The 25416-nt window shown below is 34.7% G+C and overlaps 1 protein-coding gene across 1 annotated transcript in view; it reads left to right on the forward strand.

Moving 5' to 3' along the window:
• The window catches only part of Ccdc15 (coiled-coil domain containing 15), a 67711-nt gene that overhangs the window by 23549 nt on the left and 18746 nt on the right, over positions 1–25416 (forward strand). Inside the window, exons 10-13 of the mRNA XM_077797778.1 lie at positions 959–1081; positions 1530–1652; positions 13105–13197; positions 14796–14899. Coding sequence (XP_077653904.1) covers positions 959–1081; positions 1530–1652; positions 13105–13197; positions 14796–14899 — 443 coding nt within the window. The remainder of the gene's footprint in view (positions 1–958; positions 1082–1529; positions 1653–13104; positions 13198–14795; positions 14900–25416) is intronic.

Here is a 25416-nt window from a genome sequence, read left to right on the forward strand (position 1 = left end):
ACTTTCTAAAAGAGAAGACCAGTTACTTAAGATTGGACTGAGGTTTAGCAAGCTAACTTGTGTGGGGGATACATAGACTTAAGGTCTCCAGTGTTAGGCTAAGAGTAAAATGTCTCTAGTTATTTCAAAATGTACTAGAATAATTCTTTTTTTTTAAAATTTTTAGTTGTAGATGGACTATTTATTTATATGTGGTGCCGAGGATCGAACCCAGTGCCTCACACGTTCGAGGCAAGCACTGTACCACTGAGCCACAACCCCAGTCCCAGAATAATTCTTAATTTGCTTTAAAATACTCCTTAAAAAAGCTGGAGAAGAGATAGATGAAAAAGCAAAATGTTACTGATTATTAAAGTTGAGTGATGGGTACCTTAGGATTTATTATTTCATTTTTTCCCTACTTTGGTGTTTTGAAAATTTTATGCTAATTACATGCACACATAGACCCCCTAACTGTTCTGTTATCCTTACTTAGTATCATACTCTGGGATTGTTACTGAAGTCTGTAATGTAACTAACCCTTGATTCTGTTTGGATAATCACTTTTTTCTTTGATTGTTCATTTAGAAAAAGTATATCAAATAACCTGCATCTTTGGAGAAAATAGAGATTGGGAGAGGAATTGCTATTGGAGTCTCACCAGTATATTTCACCTAGTGATAGAGACCAAGCCTTTCTTAGAGAACAATTAGTGTGAAATACAGTGAGAGTAGGTAGCGAGAGTAAATTGTTTAGATTTGGACTCAAGATTGACAGGGCAATGTATAATTACTTCAAGGATTTAGTGTTAAGGTTGGTAATAATGGGCAAAGAATATAATGTACTCTTGTTCTTAGATGTATCACACACGCCATTCTCATTGGTTTACTTTAGGCTTTTTCACTGAAGCTTTTACTTTTGCCACAGGCATGGTGCTCATCCTTGGGTAACTTATGTCAATGTTTATGTTGTCTTTTAGCACAGTAACTATGGGCAAGCATCACATGATATGACAGATGAGAAATGGAGAAGAGAGTTGCTTCCAGAGTACCACAGATATGGTTTACATAAAATCCAGGATCCTGGCTCTGCCAGAGATCAGGTATAACACAGTACACAGTACTGTAAAGAGTAAGCAGCAGAAAGCAAATTAGAGTTTTGTTTGGACTTGTCAGAGGTATATCACTAATGAAGATGATGATAGTGTTATTTTTTATTAATATTAGAAACATTATTATAAGTAACAGCTTGTATTCACAGAGCATTTATCATAGCCAAAATGGTTTTAGAAGTTTGTATGCATTATTCACAATGTCTCTGGGAGATAGATACTAAGATTATCCTTGTTCTATAGATTCGATATAAGATTGCTTTGTGGATAGTTAAGACCCTTAAGAGCGCAAAGAAATATAATATCTACTTTTATGCCATAATATATGAGAACATTTTGAACTACTTAGATTACTTTAGGGCTATTCCTAAAGCCTACAGTACTATCACTATTATTATATCACTGCTCACATAATTTGATATGTATTATTATCTTTTAGAGCTTAAACTTTAGGCAGCAGCCATCTGTTGGAACAGCTGAAAGATGCCAAGAGGACTTGCATCTGAATCACCACCAGCATCTTGCACCCAAGCATCAGAGAGACACTTGCAGGAGACGACAGGTAGAGGAGACCATCGAGTATGAACTGTGGAATTCAGGCACCATTATCCATACCTCCTAGGCTGGGATGGTAAAGGTTGATAAAAAGGCAGATTTCTGTTTTATTTCATAGTGTACAAACCCAACCTTAAGATTATTTTAGAGCTTCTACTGAAACCTAGAAGATAGTTAGGAGCATTTTGTGCCTGTTTGGAAAAACTGTATTTTATATTGATATTTATAAAAGTCCATTTCAGGTGGCCATTGTCTTCTTTGTTTGAAAAGGGAAGAAATGAGTAGTTTTTTGAGAGGGTTGCTGTCCAGCATTTCCACACAATGACCAGGTCTAGATCTCTGTCAGTAAGTTGGAAGAGCAAATATCATCAAGAAATAAACTTGTAAAGTTTGGGCTGGAACTTGTTAGGGTTATGTTGTCTAAGGTTTCAGAGTCTCAAATTAAGAATTCTAGTTATTCAAGTCTTTTGCTCTTCTAGCGTTCTGCTAAGATTTCTTCATGACTTAACTGAAGTCTAGTTCATTCCAATTAAAATTTTACCACTCTTCATAATTTTTGTTTTGTGCTTTCATATTATTTTAAAAACAAAGGCTTCAGGTAACTAGCACTGTTAGGCCACATGAAAGGGGTACAGAGAAATTTCCTCTTGGCCTTTTAAGACAGCAGAAATGAAGCACATGCCTGTAATCCTTACTGAAGCCTGAGGCAAAAGAATCACAACAAGTTTTAGGTCAGCCTGGGAAATTTGGCAAGACCCTGCCTCAAAATAAAAATAAAAAGGACTGGGAATGTAACTCTGGTGGAGTGCCCCTAGGTTCAATATCTAGTTATGCCCCCCCCCCCAAAAAAAAAAGAAAAAACAGAATGAAAAGAAAAGGCAGAAAGTAAAATTTGGGCTGAGGTTTCAGGACTGAACTGCTGCTCTTTTGTGACTTTTAGTTTGGGTTTATAAAGTTGGCCTAAAGGTATACTGTCATGTTTATTCAACATTGTCATTTATATAACCTGAACTGTGCCAGCATCTTGTCTACCTATTATCTTTATATCCTTTGCATATATTTTTTTTCTTTGTCTGGATAGCCTTCCCTTTTTCCTTCATAAATCTGATCTCTTCCTGTCCTTCGTTTCAGTTTAAAGGTACCTCCTTAGAAGAGGCTGGCCTGAACACCTTCTCAAAAATAGATTCCCTATTCTTCTCTGTCTTTCCATTCTTTGTTTTCTTCTCAATGCAGAATAACTTGTAATTATTTGTTTATTTATTTACATATGTTCTTATTGTTTAGATATTTTCCACTGGTCCATAGACTTCATGGAATACGTGCGCATCTTTTTTTTTTTTAACTGTTGTATAAATAGCATTTGGCATAGTGCTTGGTACCTAGTAGAAAATATGTTTCAAATGAATTAGCCAGTCAGTCAAATATTTGTTAATCACCATTAGGTGTTAGCCATTAGTTAAGTACTAACTAGCAAAGATGCAGCTGGGAAGAAGACATAGCCAGCACTCAGATCTAAGACAATCTGAAGAAGAGAGACTGACACATAAGCAAATAGTTATGAGGCAACATAATAGTGATAGAGGATACATGCATAGAGTATTCACAAAACATGTGAGAGGGGTTCCAACTTGTGACCATTCAATTCATTGTACTGCTTTGATGGTCTGAACCTCTTCCTCTTGTCCTGCCATATAAGCCCTGAAAATTCCCAACTCTGGAACAGTCCTTCCCTTTTTGCATTCCCAAATAATCCAACGTTATTGGAGAATACATTTTAAGAGTGTAGATTTAATATTGTGTTCATTTGTAGCGTTTTCCATAGCTGGATTCTCAGTACTGCTTAGCATTTTTCTTACTTCTTCACTGCCAGCTTTCTTTCCAGCACCACATTGTCTATTCTAAACCTTAAACACTCCTGAAACTTCTGCTGCACTTTCATATTCTCAGACTTTCTAAAGAAAATAGAAGCATTCATATCATAAATGCTTCAACCATTTTCTTTCCTTCTTTCCTTCCCTCCTTCCTCCCTTCCTTTTCTTTTTTCTTTTCTTTTCCTCCCTCCCTCCCTTACTTTCTTTTTTTCATTTCCATTATTACCTATTCTTAACCATCTCAAAGGAAGAATTTGTCTCTTAAAATTCTTATCCTGGATTCTCTTGCTTTTATTCTTAGAGCCTTGCTCCATTAAGTGTCTGCTCCACTTTAAAAAAAAAAAAAAAAAGTCTCCTTGATTTTGAATATGTATAATTTCTTCATGACTCTTCCATTTTTTGCTTTTTTTTCTGGTGCTGAGAATCAAATTTGGAGCTACACAATTGCTAGGCAGCACTGTACTACAGAGCTAAATATACCTCCCACCCATAATTATTCTGTTTTTGATACATGTTATAAATAAAATTTTATGTGACCACTGCCAATTTCTTGAAAGAGTAAACCCTGTTTACTATCCCCACTTAACTATCCACTGGTTTCTCACTTTACTATAATCTGACATCTATCCCCACCAATACTCTTGAACTGTTCTTTTTTTTCCCTTGACTGTCCAACATTGCACAGGTGAGGGATTGGGTGTGTGAACTGTTCTTTACAAGGTTACCACAGGGTCTTCCTCATTAATAAAATGAGAATTTTCACTTTTTATGTTAGTGACTTCTCTATATTATTTGAAGCTGTTGCCTGCTTATTTCTTCTTGAAATGTTTCCTCCTTTCCTTTTTGTAACACCAGTCTCCAAATAAATTCTAGACATTCTTTCTTAGCCTTCTCTGCCTAAGTTTCTTTCTTGTTGGTGTTCTTTAGACTGTGTTTTGTTCTTCCCATCTCTTCTAACATTTTCTCTTTTTCAGTGATATTTTCTTTGGCTTCTGCTACTCCTTGTTATGGTGATTTTGAAATCTGTCTTTTGGATAGATCTTTCTTTACAACTCTAGGCTTCCTGCTACCTGATGCTTCTCTAAACACCACAAATTTGTCAAACTGAAGGTGTTCAAAACTGAACATATCGCCTATTCCAGAGGAGTTTCTCTGCCCATTTAATCACACAAGCCAGAATTCTAGGCATTATCTTTACATCCCCTCTGCCTCAGCCTTAAGGTCCTGTGATTATACCAGGGTTTGGCAGTGTCTCATCTTAAACCTTTTTTTTCTTGGTGGGGAGGGTTGTACCAGGGATTGAACCCAGGGGTGCTTAACACTGAACCATATCCCCAGCCCTTTTTTATTTAGAGACAGGGTCTTGCTGAGTTACTTAGTGCCTCACTTTTGCTGAGGCTGGCTTGAACTCTCAATCCTCCTGCCTCAGCCTCGAAAGCTGCTGGGATTACAGGAGTGTGCTACCACACTTGGCTGCAAAGTCAACTTTATTGGTTAATTATCTGGTAAATAAGGCATAGAGGAGTGAAGAAAAACAGAAATAGTGAAAAATAGACTCATTAGTGCTAAGAGCAAGTTAATCCATTTATTGGCTTTAGGTTTACAAATACCTGTTCGAGTCACTGCTTTAAATTCTTGTTGAGTGAAATTTAGATCTTATAAATGGACAATTCAGTACTTTGACAATAAAGTAGAGCTTCAAGATTTCACTGAGTAAATTTGCCCCTCACAGCATGTGACCACATAGTAGGAACTTTACATAGAATTTTTTATCTTTTTCCCTTCCAAAATTGCTCCATCTCTTGACCAATCTTCCAATCCTGAATGTGGAAGAGACATGTTAACTCATCTTTCAGAACCTATCCAAGGAAGTTTGGATTTGGGGTCAGGATCTGTCAGTTCTACAGATGATCATTAAAATAATAAAACTAAGAAAAGCAATAATAATAACAGTGGTTTTCAGAATGTCTGATACTTACTTGAGGATTTATATTCATTACCTAATTTAGTGCTCATAACAATTTCTCTGAAGTAGGCATTATTATGGCATGACTTTATATTTAAGGAAGGCAAGACTTGGAGACGCTATATCTAACAGCTAGTAATGACAGATTTCAGATTTTCTGCTTGTGGGCAAGATCCAAAAGAAGTAAACTAGTAACTGTATTTTGTTACTTTTTGGTGAAATATTTTTTTTCACTTTCTATAAAACTTATTTTAAGAATAGGCTTTCATATTTAAAAAGTGTTTGCCACTATTTTCTGCTTACTGCTTTTGGGTCCAGGAGTAGGATCTGAGAAATACTATTTTGAGGAAAGAAGAGGGTTGAGCCTTGGGAAATGGGAACAGGGATAGCAGAATCCATGGCTCCTGCAAGCCTGCCTTTAGAATAGGGGTCTTTAGAATGGGGGTATTTTACCGGATAAAAATTATATCTCACAAAAGTAGATTTGTAAAATATTAAGCTGCAGCCACTCTCTTCCATTTATGTGAGTAAATAAATCTTATTGCCAAACTTAAAAAAATAAATAAATAAATAAATTCTTGTTGAGTATATAACCAACCATATATGAATTATTAGATCAGATAGGAATTGTTTTTAATTTTTTGAGGAATTACCATGCTGTTTTGCATCATGACTGTATCATTTTACATTTCCACTAGCATGTACAATGTTTTTTTTTAATTTCTGTACATTTTCACAAACTTGTTATTTTCTGAGATTTTTTTCCTTTTCTCACATAATAGCCATCCCAACAGAGAAGTGATTTTTTTACTGTGATTTTGATTTGTGTTTTTCTAATGGTTAGGAAAGTTGAGCATCTTTTCAATGTTATTGGCTTTGTACATTTTCTTTAGAGAATTTCTATTCAAGTTCTTTGCTTACTTGCTTATTTATTCATTTCCCAGTACTGGGGATTTAACCCAGGTTATTATACCACTGAGCTACATCTCTATCCCTTTTTATTTTTTATTTTGAGACAGGGTCTGGTTTTGCCCAGGCTGGCCTAAAACTTGTCATCTTCCTCCCTTAGCCTCATGAGGGCCTACAGGTGTTTGCCACCATGCTCAGAGCCTTGTCTTATTTTTAAGTCAGGTTGGTTGGTTGTTGACATATAGAAGTTCTGTATGTATTCTGGATATTAACCCTTTATGAGAAGTATGATTTACAAATATTTTCTCCCATTTCCTATGTGGCCTTTTCACTCTGTTTTAATGTACAAAAGATTTCAATTTTAGTGTAACCCAGTTTATCTACTTTTTCTTTTGTTATCTGTGTCTTTGATGTCTTATTCAAGAAATTGCCAAATTCAGTGTCATAAAACTTTTCTCCTGTGTTTCCTTTTGAGAATTTTATAGTTTCAGCTCTTATTTTGTGTCTTTGATCTACTTTGAGCTAATTTTTGTATATGGTATATGATAAATACCTAACTTCGCTCTTTTGCACATGAATATCATTTTTTCCGATATCACTCTTAGTAGACTGTCTTTTCCCCCGCTGAATGTTCTTGGCTTCCTTGTCTAGAACATTTGACCGTGTATGCCAGTGTTTATTTATGAACTTTCAATTCTATTCAATTGGTTTATCCATCTGTATCATATCAGTACCACCCTGTTTTTATTACTGTAGCTTTGTAATAAGTTTGGAAATCAGAGATTGTGGATTTGCAGCTTTCTTTTTCAAGATTATTTGGCTATTGGTAGACTGTTGAGATCCTGTATTAATTTGAGGAAGGGTTTTCCAATTTACAAGAAAAAAAAAACACATTGGAATTTTATTAGGAATTGCGTTAAATCTGTAGAGTGCTCAGAAAATTATATGCCATAATATGACATTTCAGGCCTCAGAAGCAAGCCAAGCCCTGCAAAGCAAGTCTTTAATTTTTTCTGTCTCCAGTTTGCCCTTTCTGTTCCCCCAGGCAAACCATAGAAAATAGAATTTCTGTTCCCCAATGCAGATCACAGAAACTAGAAATACCTTTTCCAAAAGCAAGCCAGAAAGCCTAAAATTATTACTCTAATCTTTGCCTGCCTTTCTGTCATTGAGCTGATGACCTCCCATGTCTTACAGTAAATCATAAGACTTCCATTTCAGAAGGGGTTCTGCCCTATACTTAGGAGAATGAAATCCTACACAGTGACCAGGAAGAATCTGAGCAGATAGGCCTTTCTGGGTTTCCCCACTCAGTCTGTTAATTTTAGGTCATATTCTTTGTCTAGTCATTTCCGTACTTCATTGAACCTAAGCATAAAAATTGATGGTTCACCTTAGATCTTTGAGTCTTCATTCTGAAAGTTCTTGTGCACATAAAACTTTGATTAAATAAATTTGTTACGCCTTTCTCTTGTTAACCCATTTTTTTTTTATAGAGGCATTAGCCATGATCCTATGATAGCTGAGAAAAGATATTACCACTTTCCTCCCATCATTTCCTCCTGACATCATAACAATAGTAGTAAGTCTTCTAATCTGTGAAAACAAGTCTTCTTTCAGCAATGTTTTCTAGTTTTCAGTGTAAAAAGTCTTTTGGGGAGAACATGGGGTGCTCTATCACTGAGCTACACTTCTAGCCCTTTTCAGTTTTTGAGACAGGGTCTTGCTAATATCTTGCAGAGGCTGGCCTCAAACTAGTGCTCCTCCTGCCTTAGACCCCTGAGTAGAGATTTGCTGTTATTTTTTTTTTCTTTAGAGAACTGACTTATGCTTGGAGGACTCATGAATGGGCTGACAAAAGGGCAAAGCTTTTGTTTATAGCAAAATGTTTATGGTCTGAGACTCAGGGCCAGGTCCAAATCCAGGCTCCATCCCTTTCTTTGTATAAATTATTTAACCTCCCATGCCTTTATTTCATCTACTGAGTGCTTGTAACAACACTGTAAATATGAAGGGCTATTGTGAGGACTGAATTATTGAATACTGACTGTGTGGCACAGAGTTAAATGATCATTATTTCTGTGTTCCCAGCCCTAGAACATCTTACCTTACTTGGTCTGTTGGTGGGGATTGAAAAAAATATTAGCTGAATGAATGAATGAATGATGAGAACAGTCCAGTAGAGAGAACTCTAAATGGACAAGTGTACATAATTAATACCAGGAAAAATTATAGATAATGTAGATGCTTGGGTCCTTACCTTGGCTTCTTGACTCCTTCTCTTCCTGGTCCTCTTCTACCTTACTCTGGAGTCTATTCTGTTTCTCTTGAGCTCCTCCTTCTCTGCTCAACCTCCTAATATCAGAATGTCCCAGAGATTAATTTCCTAATTTTTTTTCTCTTTAGTACTATTATAAATGTTCTTATCTTCTTAAATTTCATTTTGGACCCTTCATTGTTACTGTATAGAAACAACTAATTTTTTAAATTTTTGTGGTACTGGGTATCAAATCTAGGGTCTCACTTTACACTGAGCTAGATCCCTAACACCAATATAACTGATTTTTATGGTGATTTTGTAATCCTGCAACTTTGCTGAACTTGTGTACTACTTCTAACAGTTCTTTTGTGAAATCTTTAGGGCTTTTATAGGCACATTTTTATCAACCCCTAACCATTTTGTCAAATGATTAATATACATAACTTTGTTTTATAGATATTTCTGTTTAAAGACACATTACTTAATACATACCGTTGATCCATTAAGTTTGATCTCAGCTAGTAGCACTATTACTCATGCCTGAATGCAGCTTATCTAACACACATTTTCTCTGTAAGCACATCACAGCCTTTGTTGGGTGCTGTGAATTTAAACCACATCACAGCCTTTTGTGCTTAGGAATATTAGTATGTCAGCACTATTTCTGGGACCTTCTTAAAACAGTGGAATCACCCATAAAAAGCAAAAAATACAAAAAACATGGCACTAAGTAGAATGTAAAAAAGGATACTTGTGGCCTGGGCATGTAGCTCAGTGGTAGAGTGCTTACCTAGCATGGGCAAAGCCCCAGGTTTGATCCCTAGCAAAAACAAACAAGAAAAGACACATAGACACATTTTTTTTTTTTTTACAATATGAAAACAGAAAAAGGCAGAACATCTCCTATTGGACTTCAGTTGTCAACATGCTTTTTGGATTACTCAGATTTTCATGGCTATTCATGTCTGCAAAGGTTTGCCTAGCATTCTGAGTACTGGTATTACATATAAATTTTAATGAATAGGAAAAGTTAGCAAATATGCAAAAAATGATGATTAACTGCAATTCATAAACCATACAACTGACCTATTTAAAGCATACAATTCAGTGTTTTTTAGTATATCCATAGGGTTATGTAAATATCTCCACAATCAATTTGGGAACTTTTTTTTTTTTTTTTTTGATAGTGGGGATTGAACTAGGAGTGCTTTACCCCTGAGCTATATCCCCAGGTTTTTAATTTTTTTTTTTATTTTGAGAGAGGGTCCTAATAAGTTGCTGAGGCTGGTTTCCAACTTGCAGTCCACCTGCCTCATTCTCCTGAGTTGCTGGGACTACAGATGTGTAACTTGAGTTTTTATCATCTCCAGAGAGTCCAATTCCCAGTATCAGCTATTATGCTTTTCCCTTAGCCCCACCTCTAGCCCTCACAACTACTAAGCTATTCTTTTCCCATAAATTTCTTGAATCTGGTCATTCCATTTAAATGAGAACATGTAATATTTGTCTTTTATGACTGACTTCTTTCACTTAACAATGTTTTCAAAATTCATTGATGTTATAGCATTTAGCAAGACTTTATTCCTATTAATTGCTGAATAATTCCATTTTGTTTATATAGCACATTTTACTTATTCATTCATTGATTACATTTGGCTTGTTTCTCTTTCTTATGAATAATGTTGCTGTGAACCATTTGCATACCTGTTTTTCTATGGACTTATGTTTCATTTTTCTTGAGTATATACTTAATAGTAGAATTGCTGGGGCAAATGATAATTCTATGTTTATTAACCTTTTGAAGAACTAGCAAACTTATTTCCAAAGTGGCTGCAACATTTTTTGTTTCCATTAGCAGTGAATGAAGGTTTACATTTTTTTGCATCCTCACCAGCACTTGTTTATTTTTTTGTTTCTGGTTGCAGAGAACTGAACTCAGGAAGTCTTGCTGCCAGGCAAACACTCTACCACTGATTTATACCCCCAGTTCCCATATCTTCATTTAAAAACAAATTTATATATATATATATATATATATATATATATATATATAGAGAGAGAGAGAGAGAGAGAGAGAGAGAGAGAGAGAGAGAAAGTTGTTAGACACAGTACCTTTATTTATTTTATTTTTATGTGGTACTGAGTATCAAACCCAGTGCCTTGCACATATTAGGTGAGCACTCTACCACTAAGCCACAACCCCAGCCCCCCATGTCTTCATTTTAAATTATTTTTCATTCATATGGGTGTGAAGTGCTGTCTCACTGTCCTTTCAGTTTACATCTTCCTGATGGCTAATGGCATTGAGCACCTTTTCATGTACTTATTGACCATTTGTATATTTTTGGAGTACTGCTATTAGATACTATATCCATTTTTGTAATTGGGTTATTTGAGTTTTGATCATTGAGATATGAGAGTTTTAAAAAAATGTTTTATTAATACATTATAACTATACATAATAGTGGGGCTATTTTTCTCCATTTCTATCCCTAGTACCTTCCCTTTCCTTCCCACTTCCCTCCCTCAATTCCTCTTCCTCTACTCATCTCTTTCCTGCTTATTTTTTAATTGGCATATTATAATTATACATAAAAGTGGGATTCATTGTGATATATTTATACATGCATAATTTGTTTGGTTTCATTTCCCAGTACCTCCCCTTTCCTGCCCCTCCATCTCTTTCTTTTATTCTACACTCATGAGAGTTATTTTATTTTATTTTTGGTATTGGAGATTGAACTCTGGGGCACTAGACCACTGAGCCACATCCCCAACCCTATTTTATATTTTATTTAGAGACAGGGCCTCACTGACTTGCTTAGCATCTCACCATTGCTGAGGCTGGCTTTGAACTCGTGATCTTCCTCCCTCAGCCTCCTGAGCTGCTGGGCTTACAGGCGTGTGCCACTGTGCCCAGTGAGAGTTCTTAATATGTTTCCTTTTTAGATTCAAGTTTTGCAATAAATTCCACCACTTTGTAGATTGTTTTTTTCACTTTTTAAAATGGTTTCTTTATAGCACAAGTCTTTTTTAGGTCTAAGTTATTTACTTTGGCAGCTTATGCTTTTGGTTTCAAATCTAAGAAACCCTAACTTAACCTGGGGTCTTGAATATGTACTTCTCTTTGTTTTTCTAAGAATTGTTTTAGGTGTTACATTTAGGTCTATGATTCTTCGAGTTAATTTTTGTATGTGGTATAAGGAAATGGTTCAACTTTATTTTTTGGCATTTGAATAACTGGTGTTTCAGCATCATTATTGAAACACATTTGTTTAAAAGACTGTTGTTCCCATTGAATTTTCTTGGCATATTGTAAAAAATCAGTTGATTATAAATATATGTGTTTACTTTTGAACTGTCAGTTCTATTCCATTGATCTATGTCTATCCTTATGCCAGTGAAATCTGTCTTGATTACTGTGGCTTTGTAATGAGATGTTGGGAAGAGTCCTCCAGTTTTGTTCTTTTTCAAAAGTGTCTCAGCTGTTCTGGGTCCTTCACATTTTCATAGAAATTTTAGGATCACCTTGTGAATTTCTGCAAAGAAGGCAGCTGAAATTTTGGTGGAAATTAACATAATTTGTTGATCAGTTTAGGGAGTACTGCCATCTTAGAAATATTAAGTCTTCTAGTCTATGAATGTGGAATGTCTTTCCATTTATTTAGGTGTTTTTTTAATTTCTTTCAACAATGTTTTGTATGTTTCAGAGTATAAATTTATATTTCCTTGTTAAATTTATACCTGTTTTGTAGTCTTTTTGATGGTATCGTCAAGAACGTGTCCTTAATTTTGTTTCCAGATTGTTCATCACAAATATAGAAATTCAATAGATTTTTACATATTGATCGTTTACCCTCTAACCTTGCTGAAAGATAAATAACTTTTAAACTAAAGAGATAAAAATTTTAAACATTATTTCTAAAAGCTTAGAGATCACAGTTTGGCCCATATAATGTCCAAGTAAGTATACTAACTTATAAAGTTTGGCTAGTAAATATGATGGGAAATTAGGCCCAGTGTTCTTCATGCCATCCCAGTCAATTGATATGTTTCCAGACTCTTATTCTGAATTCATGCTCATCAAGAGAGTTAGTTATGTAGATTGAATGTGATTATACATTTGATATACTAAGGGATCTGGCTTTATACCTGGATTCAAGTCCAATATGATAGTATGATTTCAAATGACCACTTTTAAAGAACTTCTATTCTAAGCCTTTTGATTTGTTATTTGTTCATTCATGATTTTTATCTGAAGCCTTTTGTCTATTATTTTTCTCTTTTTCATTTTTTGGTTGGTTGGTTAATTCATTCTGAAACTATTTTCTTTCTTTCCTTCCTTTTTGCTTTTACTCTTTTATAGCTGGAAGTTTGAGGAGAAAAGAATCAAAAGGGTTCATATGGCTAGCTTTTAGTAATTTTGTCACTGTGTGACTGGATTCTTTAACAGGTTTATAATGATTATCAGTCAGGACCAAGCAATGAATTCCAAACTCCATTGGCATTTCAGTCTGGAGTAGATAAAGAGGAAGACAAGAAAGAGGTATGTACCAATGTTGCTTTTGAACATTATTATTTCCCTAGTGATGCTATATATGAAATTAGAAACAGTTTCTATGTCTTAATAGAGCTAATACTACAATTCCAAAGAAGTTGCTTGAGTATGTCAAGCTTGTCTTTCAAGTTCCTGGGATTTAGGGTGCATTGATGTGAAGTCAAAGAGCTGATCCAAGTAAATTTCTCCAGCTATTATATATTTGCCACTATAACTTATTTAAATGAACATTTTAAATTTATGATTTCCTTTTTTTCCCCCCTTTCAACTTAAGTTATTTTAAACTAATTGTTCTTAACCCTATCCTTGTACCAGAACCAGATATGGACCTTTTTTCCAAATCCTTATGCTTGCTGGGCATGGTGGCACGTGCCTGTGACCCCTAGCAGCTTGGGAGGCTGAGCGGGAGGATTGCAAGTTCAAGGTCAGCCTCAGCAGCTTAGTGAGACTCTGTTTCAAAAATAAAAAGGGCTGGGAATGTACCTCAGTGGTAAAGCACCCCTAGGTTCAATCTCCAGTAGCCCTCCCCCCCCCAAAAAAAAATCATATGCCTGGATTTGTAGATATACAGAATGTAGATATGTAGTATGCAGAATCAGTATCTGAAAAGGTAGGGATTTTTTTTGTTTGTTTTGTTTTTAATGTGTTTTAAAAAAATACCAATGGTGGGGCTGGGGTTGTGGCTCAGTAGTAGAATGCTTGCTTCACACACATGAGACACTGGGTTCGATCTTCAGCACTGCATAAATATAAATAAATAAAGATATTGAATCTATGTACAACTAAAAACCTTTTTTTAAAAAATACCATTGGTGATTCTGATGTATCTTCAATTTGAGAATTGCTATTTAAACTTTATTTTTTCTTTTTTTCTTTTTTTTCCTCCCTTTGGTACTGAAGATTGACCCCAGAAGCAGTCTCTTTCTGAGCTACATCTATTGCCCATTTTATTTTATTTCAAGACACAATCTTGCTAAGTTGCTTAGGATAGCCTCAAAATTTTAATCTTCCTGCCTCAGCCTTCCAAGTAGCTGGGATTATAGGCATGCTCCATCACGTCCAGCCTATTTAGACAATTAATAATTCATACCAAAAAGTTGTGCACTGCCCTACCATATGCATAGATATGCTTTAGCCATTTGAGTAGCCTGTGTCCTTAAAACAGAATATATAAATTCAGAGCTATGAACAGATCCACACAGTATAGTAGCACTTACTTTACTAAACTTGTTCAATTTATGAGTGTGATACTCTGATGTACTTCAACCCTTCTATTCCCCTCCCTGCCATGTCACGCTGGGCTTAGAGTATGTTTTTGTGATGTAATTCTAATTTTGAAAGGTTAAAGGAACCTTGTTCTGTTACAAAATAACTCCTACTTTCTTTCTGTTGCCCTGCTTTTATGGTACTTAGTACTTGGGAATATAGGGTAAATATGCTATCTATTAAATATATTAAATGTAATCATTTCATTAAATATTTCATAAATATGGCTTATATTAAATATAATCATTTCATTAAGTACTGTTAACAAGGGATTGTACTAGTGGCAAACGAAATTAGTGTTGCTATCAACTTCTTTTTAGCGTCAAAAGCAGTACCTGAGACACAGAAGACTTTTCATGGATATTGAGAGAGAACAAGTAAAAGAACAAAAAAGACAAAAGGAACAAAAGAAGAAAATTGAAAAGTAAGTTCTTTGATTTGATCCTCATTCTGAGTCTTAAATTACCTGTTAAGATGTTTTTGGAGACTATTTTAGAAATAATCAGGTATAGGTTAGCGATGTACCTCAGTGGTGGAGCATGTGTTTAGCATATACAAGGTCCTAAATTCAATCCCCAGCAACATACCCCAAAGGAAAAAATAGAAAGAATTAGGCAATGATATTGCCTTCCAATTCATACTGGAAAACGACTATTTTTGATCTGGGTAGAGTACTGAAGATGGTTAACAGCTTTGCAGTTTTTGTTTGAGTTTTTGATAGGTTTATTTTTTAGAGCAATTTTAGCTCATAGCAAAATTGAACAAAAATAGAGTTCCCATATACCTTCTTTTTCTACATATGCACATCTTTCTGCACTAGTACAGTTTGTTACAATTGATGAACCTTTATCAACACATTATTATTATTACCTAAAGTCCATATTAGCATTAGGATTCACTCTTGGATTTATATTTGATAAATATATAATGATTATGTCCATATACATCATACAGAGTAGTTTCCTCTGTGCTCTGCATGTTTCTCCCTGTCTCTCTCTTATATCCTAGCAACAACTTATCTCTCTACTGTCTCTGTGGTTTTGCCTTTTCCAAAATGTTATATCAGAATGTTATAATGGAATCATATAGTATATCCAAACATTTTCGGATTGGTTTTTCTACTTGGTAATATGTATTTAAGATTCTTCCATGCCTTTTTATGGCTTGCTAGCTCATTTCTTTTTAGCACTAAATAATGTCCCATTCTCTGGATGTATCATAGTTCAGTTATCCATTCACCCACTAAAGAATATCTTGGTTGCTCCCAAGATTGTCAGTTAAGAATAAAGTGACTATAAACATCTATGTGCAGGTTTTTCTGAAGCCATGTTTTCAGTTCATCTGGGCAAATTCCAGGGGGTGTGATTGCTAGCTCATATGGAAAGAGTATGTTTATGGAGAGAATGTGTTTTAGCTTTGTAAGAAACTGCCCAACTGTCTTCCAATGTGGCCCATTTTTGCATTCCCACCAACAATGAAAGAGAGTTCCTGTTGCTCCACATCCTTGCCAGCATTTGTTATCATTAGCATTTGACTGTTCTAATAGGTATAAGAATAGTGGTATCTCATTATTGTTTTAATTTTTACCTGCCTCAGGATCTATGACATGGAGCATCTTTTCATAGGCTTATTTGCTATCTGCATATCTGTGGTGATACATGTAAGGTCTTTTGCTTATTTTTGTTGTATGTATATATTTATTATGTGTGTATTTATTATGTGGTACTGGAGATTGAACCCAGAGCTTTGTACATGCTAGTCAGTGCCCTACCATCCACAACTCCCTCTTGCCTGTTTTTAAATTGGGTTATTCGTGTTCTTTTTTTTTTTTTTTTTTTTTTTTTTAGGAGAGAGTGAGAGAGGAGAGAGAGAATTTTTTAATATTTATTTTTTAGTTCTCGGCGGACACAACATCTTTGTTGGTATGTGGTGCTGAGGATCGAACCCGGGCCGCACGCATGCCAGGCAAGCGCGCTACCGCTTGAGCCACATCCCCAGCCCATCGTGTTCTTATTTTTGAGTCTTAAGTTCTTTATATATTTTGAATAATAGTTCTTTATCAGACAGATATTTTGAAAATATTTTCTCTCAGTCTGTGGCATGCCTTTTCATTCTCTTGACAATATCTTTTGCAGAACAGAGGTTTTTAATTTAATGAAGTCCATCTTATAATTCTTTTTCATGGATTGTGCCTTAAGTGTTATCTTTAAAAAATCATTGCCATAACCCAAATCACCTAGATTTTCCTCATATATTAATTCTAGAAGTTTATAGTTATAGTTTTATAGTTTATATTACATTTGTCTATTCCTTTTGGGTTAATTTTTGTGAGAAGTGTAAGGTCTGTGTCTATAATTTTGTTTGTTTGCATATCTATGTCCGGTTGTTCCAGTACCATTTCAAAGATAAGTTGACTATGTTTACATGTTTCTATTTTATAAATCTTTTCTGTTCTGTTCATCTGTTTAACCATTCTTTTGCAATGCCAAATGTCTTGATTACTGTGACTGTGTAGTAAGTCTTTAATTCAGGTACTTTCAGTCCTCTTTGTTCTTCTCCTTTAATATTATGTTGGATCATTTGCCACTGGAGATCAACTTGAGAATCAATTTGTCTGTTCCACAAATTGCTGGGATTTTTATTGGAATTATATGAATCATCAGATCAAGTTGGGAAGAACTGACATCTTACCAATTTTTAGCCTTCCTATCAGGGATCATGAACTATCTCTCCATTTGTTTTCTTTGCTTGTGATTTCTTTCATCAGTTTTATAGGATTGTTCATATAGATCTGGTACATATTTTATAGATCCATACCTAAGTTTTTCACTTTTTTGGGTACTAATATAAATGATATATTATTTTAAATTCTGAATTTCACCTCCTCTTTTTGTATGTTAACCATGCTGTTATTGTGGGATTTTTTGTTTTGTTTCATTTTTTGTGGTGCTGGGGATTGAACCCCAGGGCTTTGTGCATGCAAGGCAAGCATTCTACCAACTGATGTATACCTGTAGCCTTCTTATTGTTAATTGTGTTTTTTAAGTCATTCTTTTGCAATTTCTAAGTGGCCATGTCATCTGTAAACAAAGACAGTTTTATTTCTTCCTTCCAAATCTGAATACCTTCTATATCCTTTTCTTGTCCGATTGTATTATCTGAGTCTTCAGCACAGTGTTGAAAAGGAATGATGAGGGGAGGCGTCCTGTGTTGTTTATGATCTTAGCAGGAAAACTAATAGTTTCTCCCCACTAAGTGTGATGTTAGCTGTGAATTTTTTGTAGATGTTTTTTATTTAGGTGAAGAAATTCTTTTCCCTGATTTCATTTTTGTTTTGTTTTGATGCTGGGGATTAAACTCAGAGGCTCACACATGCTAATCATGTTGATTATGCTTTATCACTGAGCTACATCCCTAGCCAGGTGTTTTGTATTATAAAAATTTTTTCTGAATTCCTCTCGGAACTCGACCCCAGTTGCCTTCATAGGACAACTTGACTTTGAAACAATGCATAAAAAGTTATAATAAAGCTCGCATAGTGACACTGTCTATAATCCCATTGACTCTAGAGGCTGAGGCAGGAGGATTGCCAGTCTTAGCAATATAGTGAGGCCCTAAGCAACTAAATAAGACCTAAAGGGCTGCAAAGTAGTGGTAAAGTGCCCCTAGGTTCACAATCCCCAGTACTTCCTCTCCCAAAACAACATTATAATAAAATCTCATGGGTTGAATGTGAAGATTCATGTGGTCAGATGTCATTCACCTATTATGTATAAGAGACTAAGCAATTGCCAGTATGTGAAAATACCCCGAAGGTTGTGAAGTACTTTAAAATATAAGACAATAATATAATAATCTTTAATAGAAATTGCTATTCAGTTTCTTGTGAAGTGTTAGAATGGATTCAAATAGCCTGATAGGTAGTCTTTGGATCTAAAAGTTTCCTAATTTTTTTTTAATGCTATTTTCACTCAATGAAAGGAAATTAACCTTTTATTTAGTAACCTTTTTCTTTTCCAGTATTAAGTTTTTCTTCATCTTAGTGGATGAATATTTGTGTAATAGAAGTAGTCTTTATTTAGAAGAATTCTTTTTTTAAAAAAAGAAGTAGTACTGCCCTTAATGTTGCAACATGGCAAAGGGAATGTTTATTGAATTATTTTTAAGTACTTTCACTTTTATTTTCATTTATTTATAGTTTGTTTACATGATCATTCAATCTTTCCTCTTAACATTTGTAGGGCTGGGCTAGAGACAAACTGCAAACTTACATAATTACATCTAAGTATTTAAAGGTCATAAACTGAGCCATAAACTGTTAAATGAATTATGTTTTCCTACCTTGACAAATATGATTTAATTATGACCTGGAAGATCAGGTTTTAATTTATAATTATTGAAGGCCTCTGAATTACATGCAGGAACATGGTAGTATAAGAAGAGACAGCCTCAAGCCCTCCCCATTTTTCTTTCTGCTCATTGCTTTATTTCATACCTTAAAGAATCTTAAATACATGTATGTTAAGCCCAGCCCACATATCCAAGTTCTGAGCACATGTCCTGCAAATATTCATCCCTTAATATTCCACTGAACCTAGGTATTCACATCAGAGATGCAGTCTGCTCTCAGGAAGACCTATGTGGGGAACAGGACTATCTAGGCCTTGAAAATGGAAAGTTGAAATACAGAACTCCAGGGGCCTCAGTACCTGGAGCAGAGTCTAGAAGAGCAGGCATAGGCTTCAGGTAAGCTTTTCCCCCTACCTGATGAGTCTCTGTGGCCTATGTAAAGTAGTGTGGCCAGAGGAAGGCCAAAGCAGGACTGTCAAAACTACGTGCTCCAAGGCAGGTACTCCTTTCTTATCCAGGTCTAAGACTGATTTTGCATTTATTTAGAAAACATTAATTTCACATTTTCCTTATCATAGGCACTCTACTACACTCAGTTGATATAAAGATAAACAAAATATATTTGCACTTCTTGAAATACTCAAATTTTAAGTTTGGTAAGATGACTGAGAAACATGTATGCAAAGAAATAATTTGTACAGTTGGAGAAGTAGGTACAGGGTCCATAAGCACATAAAAGAAGGAATTACTGATTCTATCTGGGGAGTTAGAGAAGTAATTATATTTCACCTGGGTCTAAGTAGATAAATATATGTTTATAGGTGATGAGGATAAGATTAGTAGATTAGAAAACCAACAGAGTCAGGGTGAAAGGAAATAACATGAGCATTTCTGCAGTTTTGGAACTTAAAAGGGCCTTTATATGTTATCTTATTCTGTACTTTTCAGTAGCAAAAACCTTTGATTGAGAATCTACTACATGCCAGACACTCTACTGTTATTTTGAGAAAATAAAACATGCATACATGGCAAAATAGTGGTTCATAGCATGGATTAGAGACAAATCGACTTAAGTTTGGATGTACCCCTTATTGCCTATGCAACCTTAAACCTTAATATTCTTAATTATAAAATGGGGCCAGAAATGGTGGCATACACCTTAATCCCAGCTCTTCAAGAGGCTAAGGCAGAAAGATCTCAGGTTTGCAGGCAGCCTGGGCAATTTACCATTTCCCTGTTTCAAATAAAAAAATAAAAAGGGAGGGCTGGGGCTGTGGCTCAGTGGTAGAGAGCTTGCCTCGCACATGTTGGGCACTGGATTCGATCCTCAGCACCACATAAAAATAAATAATAAAAAAAGTATTAAAAAAATAAAATAAAAAGGGATAGGGATGGCTCAATGGTAGAGTGCCCTTGGGTTCAATCTCCAGTAGTGCAAAAAAAAATTTTTTTTAATAATATTTAAATAAATAAATAAGTAAGTAAATGTATGCAAAGTTCTTAGCATTGTATCTGCATTTAATAAAAATCACAATAAGAAGTACTATTACTTCCATGATAGTGGAGGGGGGGTGGTGATTAATAGGATCATCAAGGGAGAATAGAAAAATGAATATATGTAGGCCAGATTTATCCTACTATTATCTAAAAATCTTTTAGCCATATTTTGATATGATCTGCATTAAAAAATTCTTTTAATTCTTTATGCCCTTTATAGAAATATTTTCAAGCTCATCAGGTTAAAGACAGAATGGAAATTTAGTTTAGTCATTTAAATGAAGCTAATACACCCCTACTGAGGGTATTTTATGTCAAACCTAAATCTTCTCATGACATGCCTGCTACATGGCTCAGTCAGTAGGGGACTCTTTAGCAATACTACTGATCTTTGAAAGCTTGTTTGCCTAAGGCCTTTTTTTTTTAATTCCCATTTCTTGCTAGATAATATTTTTCTTTTTAGATTTATATTCTTGACCTCAGAAAAAGGTCTGATTATTACAGAAGGGCTCTGATTATTACAGAAGACTTAAAATTGTGATTGATGGTTGGCAAATAATTAAACTTTTTACTTTTTCCTTCTTGAAGAAACTAAATCACTTATGCCTTCTTTATATGGAGGTTATATGATTTAATTTGAAAACAAAACTCATTTTACCAGTATTTAAAAATATTAGTAAAGAGGAATAATAACTGCTTTACCTCTTTCAGTTATTATAAGAATTAAACAACATAGTTCCATTAGTTTATTAAGTAACTATCATTGGGTTTTCTACTACTTTGTAGACGTACTAGATTTAGGATATAGAAGAAATAGAAAGCATGATCCCAGTCTTCAGGGAACTGGTTAAATAGATTTGATTGATTAGTGGAGAAGAAGATAAATAAATAGATAATTATAATACTTTATATTAAAGTCCTAGCTCTGCTACCTGACAGCTATGTTACTTTGGGAAAGCTAACTCTGCAATCCTCAGTTTCCTCTTTGTAAAATAAGGGTAATAATGCTACATAGCTCATAAAGTTGCTGTGAGGATTAAATGAAGTAATATGTAAATGTGGTTAATACAATATGTAAATATGCTTAACTTATCTGGCACATAGTATATGTTCAGTAAATGTTAATTGCTACTCTTTTCATTAGAAGAAAAAATTCAAGAATATGTGGGAGAATGTGGTTAGAAACCAAATTTGAAGGTACATAGTGTCAGAAGGAAAGGCAAGACTTCCTGAAATGAGTTTTGAGCTATTAATAGGAATGGCATAAGACAATGTAGGGATTAGATTGAAGAAAGAGTGAACAGAAAATTCTAGGCAAAAGAAATAGGCCTGCCAAAAGCAATGATTTGTAAGAGAACATGACACTTCTGAACTTGATGTGATTAGAACTGAAGAAATGGCAGAAGTGAGCCTTAAGAAATAAGGAAAGAAAAGATCATAAAGAGATTAGTATGTATGAAGAAGGACTTTATACAGAAAAGATTCAGAGCCCATTAGAAAGCTTTGTAGGAATAGATGTGACTAAATGTGAGGAGATTATTGAAGTAATATCCTAGAGAATGAAATTAATTATTTTAAAAACATATTAAACCTTTACTGTGTGTCTACTGCTTTCCACAGATTATTCTCATTTAATCAGTACAACCCTGCAAGGTAGTAGTAGCTACCATTTGGAGAATGTTTACAGTGTTGAGTCTTCAGAGGCATTAGCTCATTAATTATCTTATAAGGTAGATTTTATTGTTCTTTTTTATTTTATAAATGGACAAATGAGCTTCAGAGAAATTAGGTAATGGGATTTAATCTCATATTTGACTCCATCACCTTAACTTTTAAAATCTGTAATGTGTCCTGTCACATAAGTCAAGCAAAAGTGGCAAAGAATGGGAAACAGTTTTAAGAGAAGAACTGTTAAGAGAGCTAATAGGATTTTGTCTGAGGAGAATTTAAGGATAAGTCCCAGATTTATGGCTCCTGCCACCAGATAAATGGGGTACTGCTATTAAACAGATTTGCTAGGAAGGAGGTGGAGGTGGAGAGGATAAGTTTAGATTGGAGCATATTGGGTTTGAGGTACTTAAAGGAAATCCAAGTAGAGAGTCCAGTAGAAAATGTTTAATTATTCTTAGTAGTGATTTCTGAAATCACTAAGGAATAATACTGTCAGAATCAGGGATCAGGAGACAGAAACAAGACCAGCAGGCAAAGATTTAGACTATACTAGATTAGGCCTTAATCCTATTGTTAACAAGGCAGATTTCTTCTGCCTCCTTGAGAAGTCGTTTTTCTGACAGAGCACCTCTTTCACTACTAATGTATATGCATCAGTTTTATATTGTTCACAAAGGAAGAATCCATGGAATAAAAAGATAGCCCTCTAGTCTCCATTTTAGTTAACTTTGGAAAGGGTAGTGTTATGGCATTCTATGGAAGATGAATGAAAAACAAGAAGAATTTATAGGTTGTTGGAATTATAGGAATATATTTTTATATTCTTTTATATACAATTTCCCCGTGATATCATTTTGTTTACAGGATTCTCTTCAAAAATGCAAATATTCATGTCTATTGTTTAATTGTGAATATCTAGAATACTAAGTTTATAAACCAATTTGCAATCTCTTACACTCTTACCTCTCTTTTATTGAAAAATATGTGCTGGTTTCAAAATACCTTTTAGCATAACTAGAGAAGTTAGAATAGTATTTCTGTCATTACTCTGAGAGAAACAGATGTATTGACATGTTAATTTCTGACCTAGGCTGGTTTCCATTATGTATCAATAGAAGGTATATTTACATAAGAGAATAGAAACTTGTTTTTAGAGTAATTATTTGTATCAACTTTTGTAGTTAGAACTGTCATTTTGGATTTTATCGTCCCTTCTGAAACTACTCTAAAAGACAGTTGTTAAGAACAACTTGAGAATATGACCAAAGCTGTGGTTTCTTTTCCCAAAAAGTTTCTGTGAGACATTTAGTTGAGATGTCAAATTGGCAGGTAGATAAGTAGTTTTGACTCTCATGGGAATAACCTGGATTAGAATATAGCTTTATTAGTTAGTTACAGGTGGTTATGTGTGGGAACTGGAACAGAAAGTATATATATTAAGTCACCTATGGAGAACGTATAGGTAAGGAGAGTGCCTAGAATTGAACTTTGGTTAGATGGGCTTATAAAAGAGACAGAGAAGGATGGTCTAGAGGATATATGAGGAAATCCAGGGGAAAATACTGTGTCACAGAGGCTGAGGAAGAGGAAAATTACAAGAAGGGAGGTGTAATTAACAATGTTAAATATTTCTTTCTTTCTTTCTTTCTTTTTTTTTTTTTTGGTACTAGGGATTGAGCCCAGAGGCACTTAACCACTGAGCACATCCCCAGCCCTTTTTTTATATTTTATTTAGAGACAGAGTCTCACTGAGTTACTTAGGGCCTTGCTAAATTGCTAAGGCTGGCTTTGAACTTGTGATCCTCCTGCCTTAGCCTCCTGAACCACTGGGATTACAGGTGTGCACCACTACACCGGCTTAATATTAAATATTTCTAAGAGGGCAAGTAAAATGAAGACTGAAAAATGCTTCCTCAATATTTCTCAACCTTCATTATGATGCCTTTGCAGAGCTTTTTAAAGACTTCTTTTTCACATTGCTCCCTTTAAAATTTTAATACACAGATAAAATGCATTTCTGATTATGTACTGTGGCTTTTTGGAAGGCAGCAAGCTATTTTCATATCTAAGATTCCCCCCTCCTTGGAAACAATATTGTTCCTGTTGAGAAGGTAAATACTAAATGAATTAAATGTTTGTACTCCACCAGTGACCTTAGAGCTGGTTTGGTGAAATAATGGATCTTTGAGCTATTTTGGAATGAGTAAGGAAGTGTGAAACTAAAGACAGAAAATCTAGATAACTCAATCATGATGTTTGACTACAAGGAGAAGAAGGGGGGCTGGAATTGTGGCTCAGCGGTAAAGCGCTCATCTAGCACGTGTGAGGCCTTGGGTTCGATCCTCAGCACCACATAAAAATAAAGAAACAAAGGTATTGTGTCCAACTACTTCTAAAAAATAAATATTAAAAAAAAAAGAGGAAGGGACTTGATTTCATCATTTCTAGTAACTGACTGTCCCAGTACCAAGATTTAAGGTTTGACACTTAAAAAACAATCCTCTTAGTTTACTGATGTAGAGAGTGATTGGTATAGAGAATTATTCTGGTAAGTGAGAACTTCATATGAAATTGTTTATGCTTTTGCTTGTAGTGTCCAAATTAAAATATATTTTGAATTTGATGGTTCATCTTTTCTGTTGTCATCCACTGGGTTCCATTTATATTTCATTATTGAAAACCTCAATTAGTTCATTACCTTTTTCACAAGGTCAGGAGTTATTAAATTTAACAAATATGAATGTCCTCAAATATTTTTCCTTTACTGGCTTTTTGGGATAAGATCTTTGTGTGTTAGATTCCTAGCAAAGAGTAACTGTGATCTTAGGCTCAGCTTTAAAATTCTGTAGTCTTTTAAACTTTTCCATTTATTCTCTAGATTATTTTAAGAAAGCAAGGCAAAATATATTTTAAGATTAATTATAAAATGTATCTGCCTATTTTGGCCTTTTTCCACATCCCCTTCTTACATTCCTAGTACCCTGCCTTATATGCTTTTAAATCTTGATCTTTACTAGCATAAAAAGATATCCCTCTGCCCAGGTCACGATAATGAGATTTCTCACCTCTACCCTATTATAAGTTATGTTGCATTTGAGTTTGAAATATGCCATAAAAACTGTTTTTATGTTCTATACTCTTTGAGAAATACTCAATTTAGGTTTATAGTTGTAGCTTAGGAAATACTAGCAAGTATGGGAAGGGCAGTTGTAACAAAATCCTTATTTAAGATGGCCTTGTTTCTCCCAGAGGTGGCCAGTGATTAGCTGTTGGAATATGGACAGATTTGGTTCCACAGTTATCATAACTTACCTGATCTTTCAGCCTTTGTAGGATGTCTTCCAGATTTTTAACTTATACCTTGTTAATCTAACAAAATGGAAGACTGATTACCCTGGAGTTCATGGCCTGCCACAAATGGAT

Source organism: Urocitellus parryii, chromosome 4 (genome assembly GCF_045843805.1).
Source record: "Urocitellus parryii isolate mUroPar1 chromosome 4, mUroPar1.hap1, whole genome shotgun sequence".
NCBI lineage: Eukaryota > Metazoa > Chordata > Mammalia > Rodentia > Sciuridae > Urocitellus > Urocitellus parryii.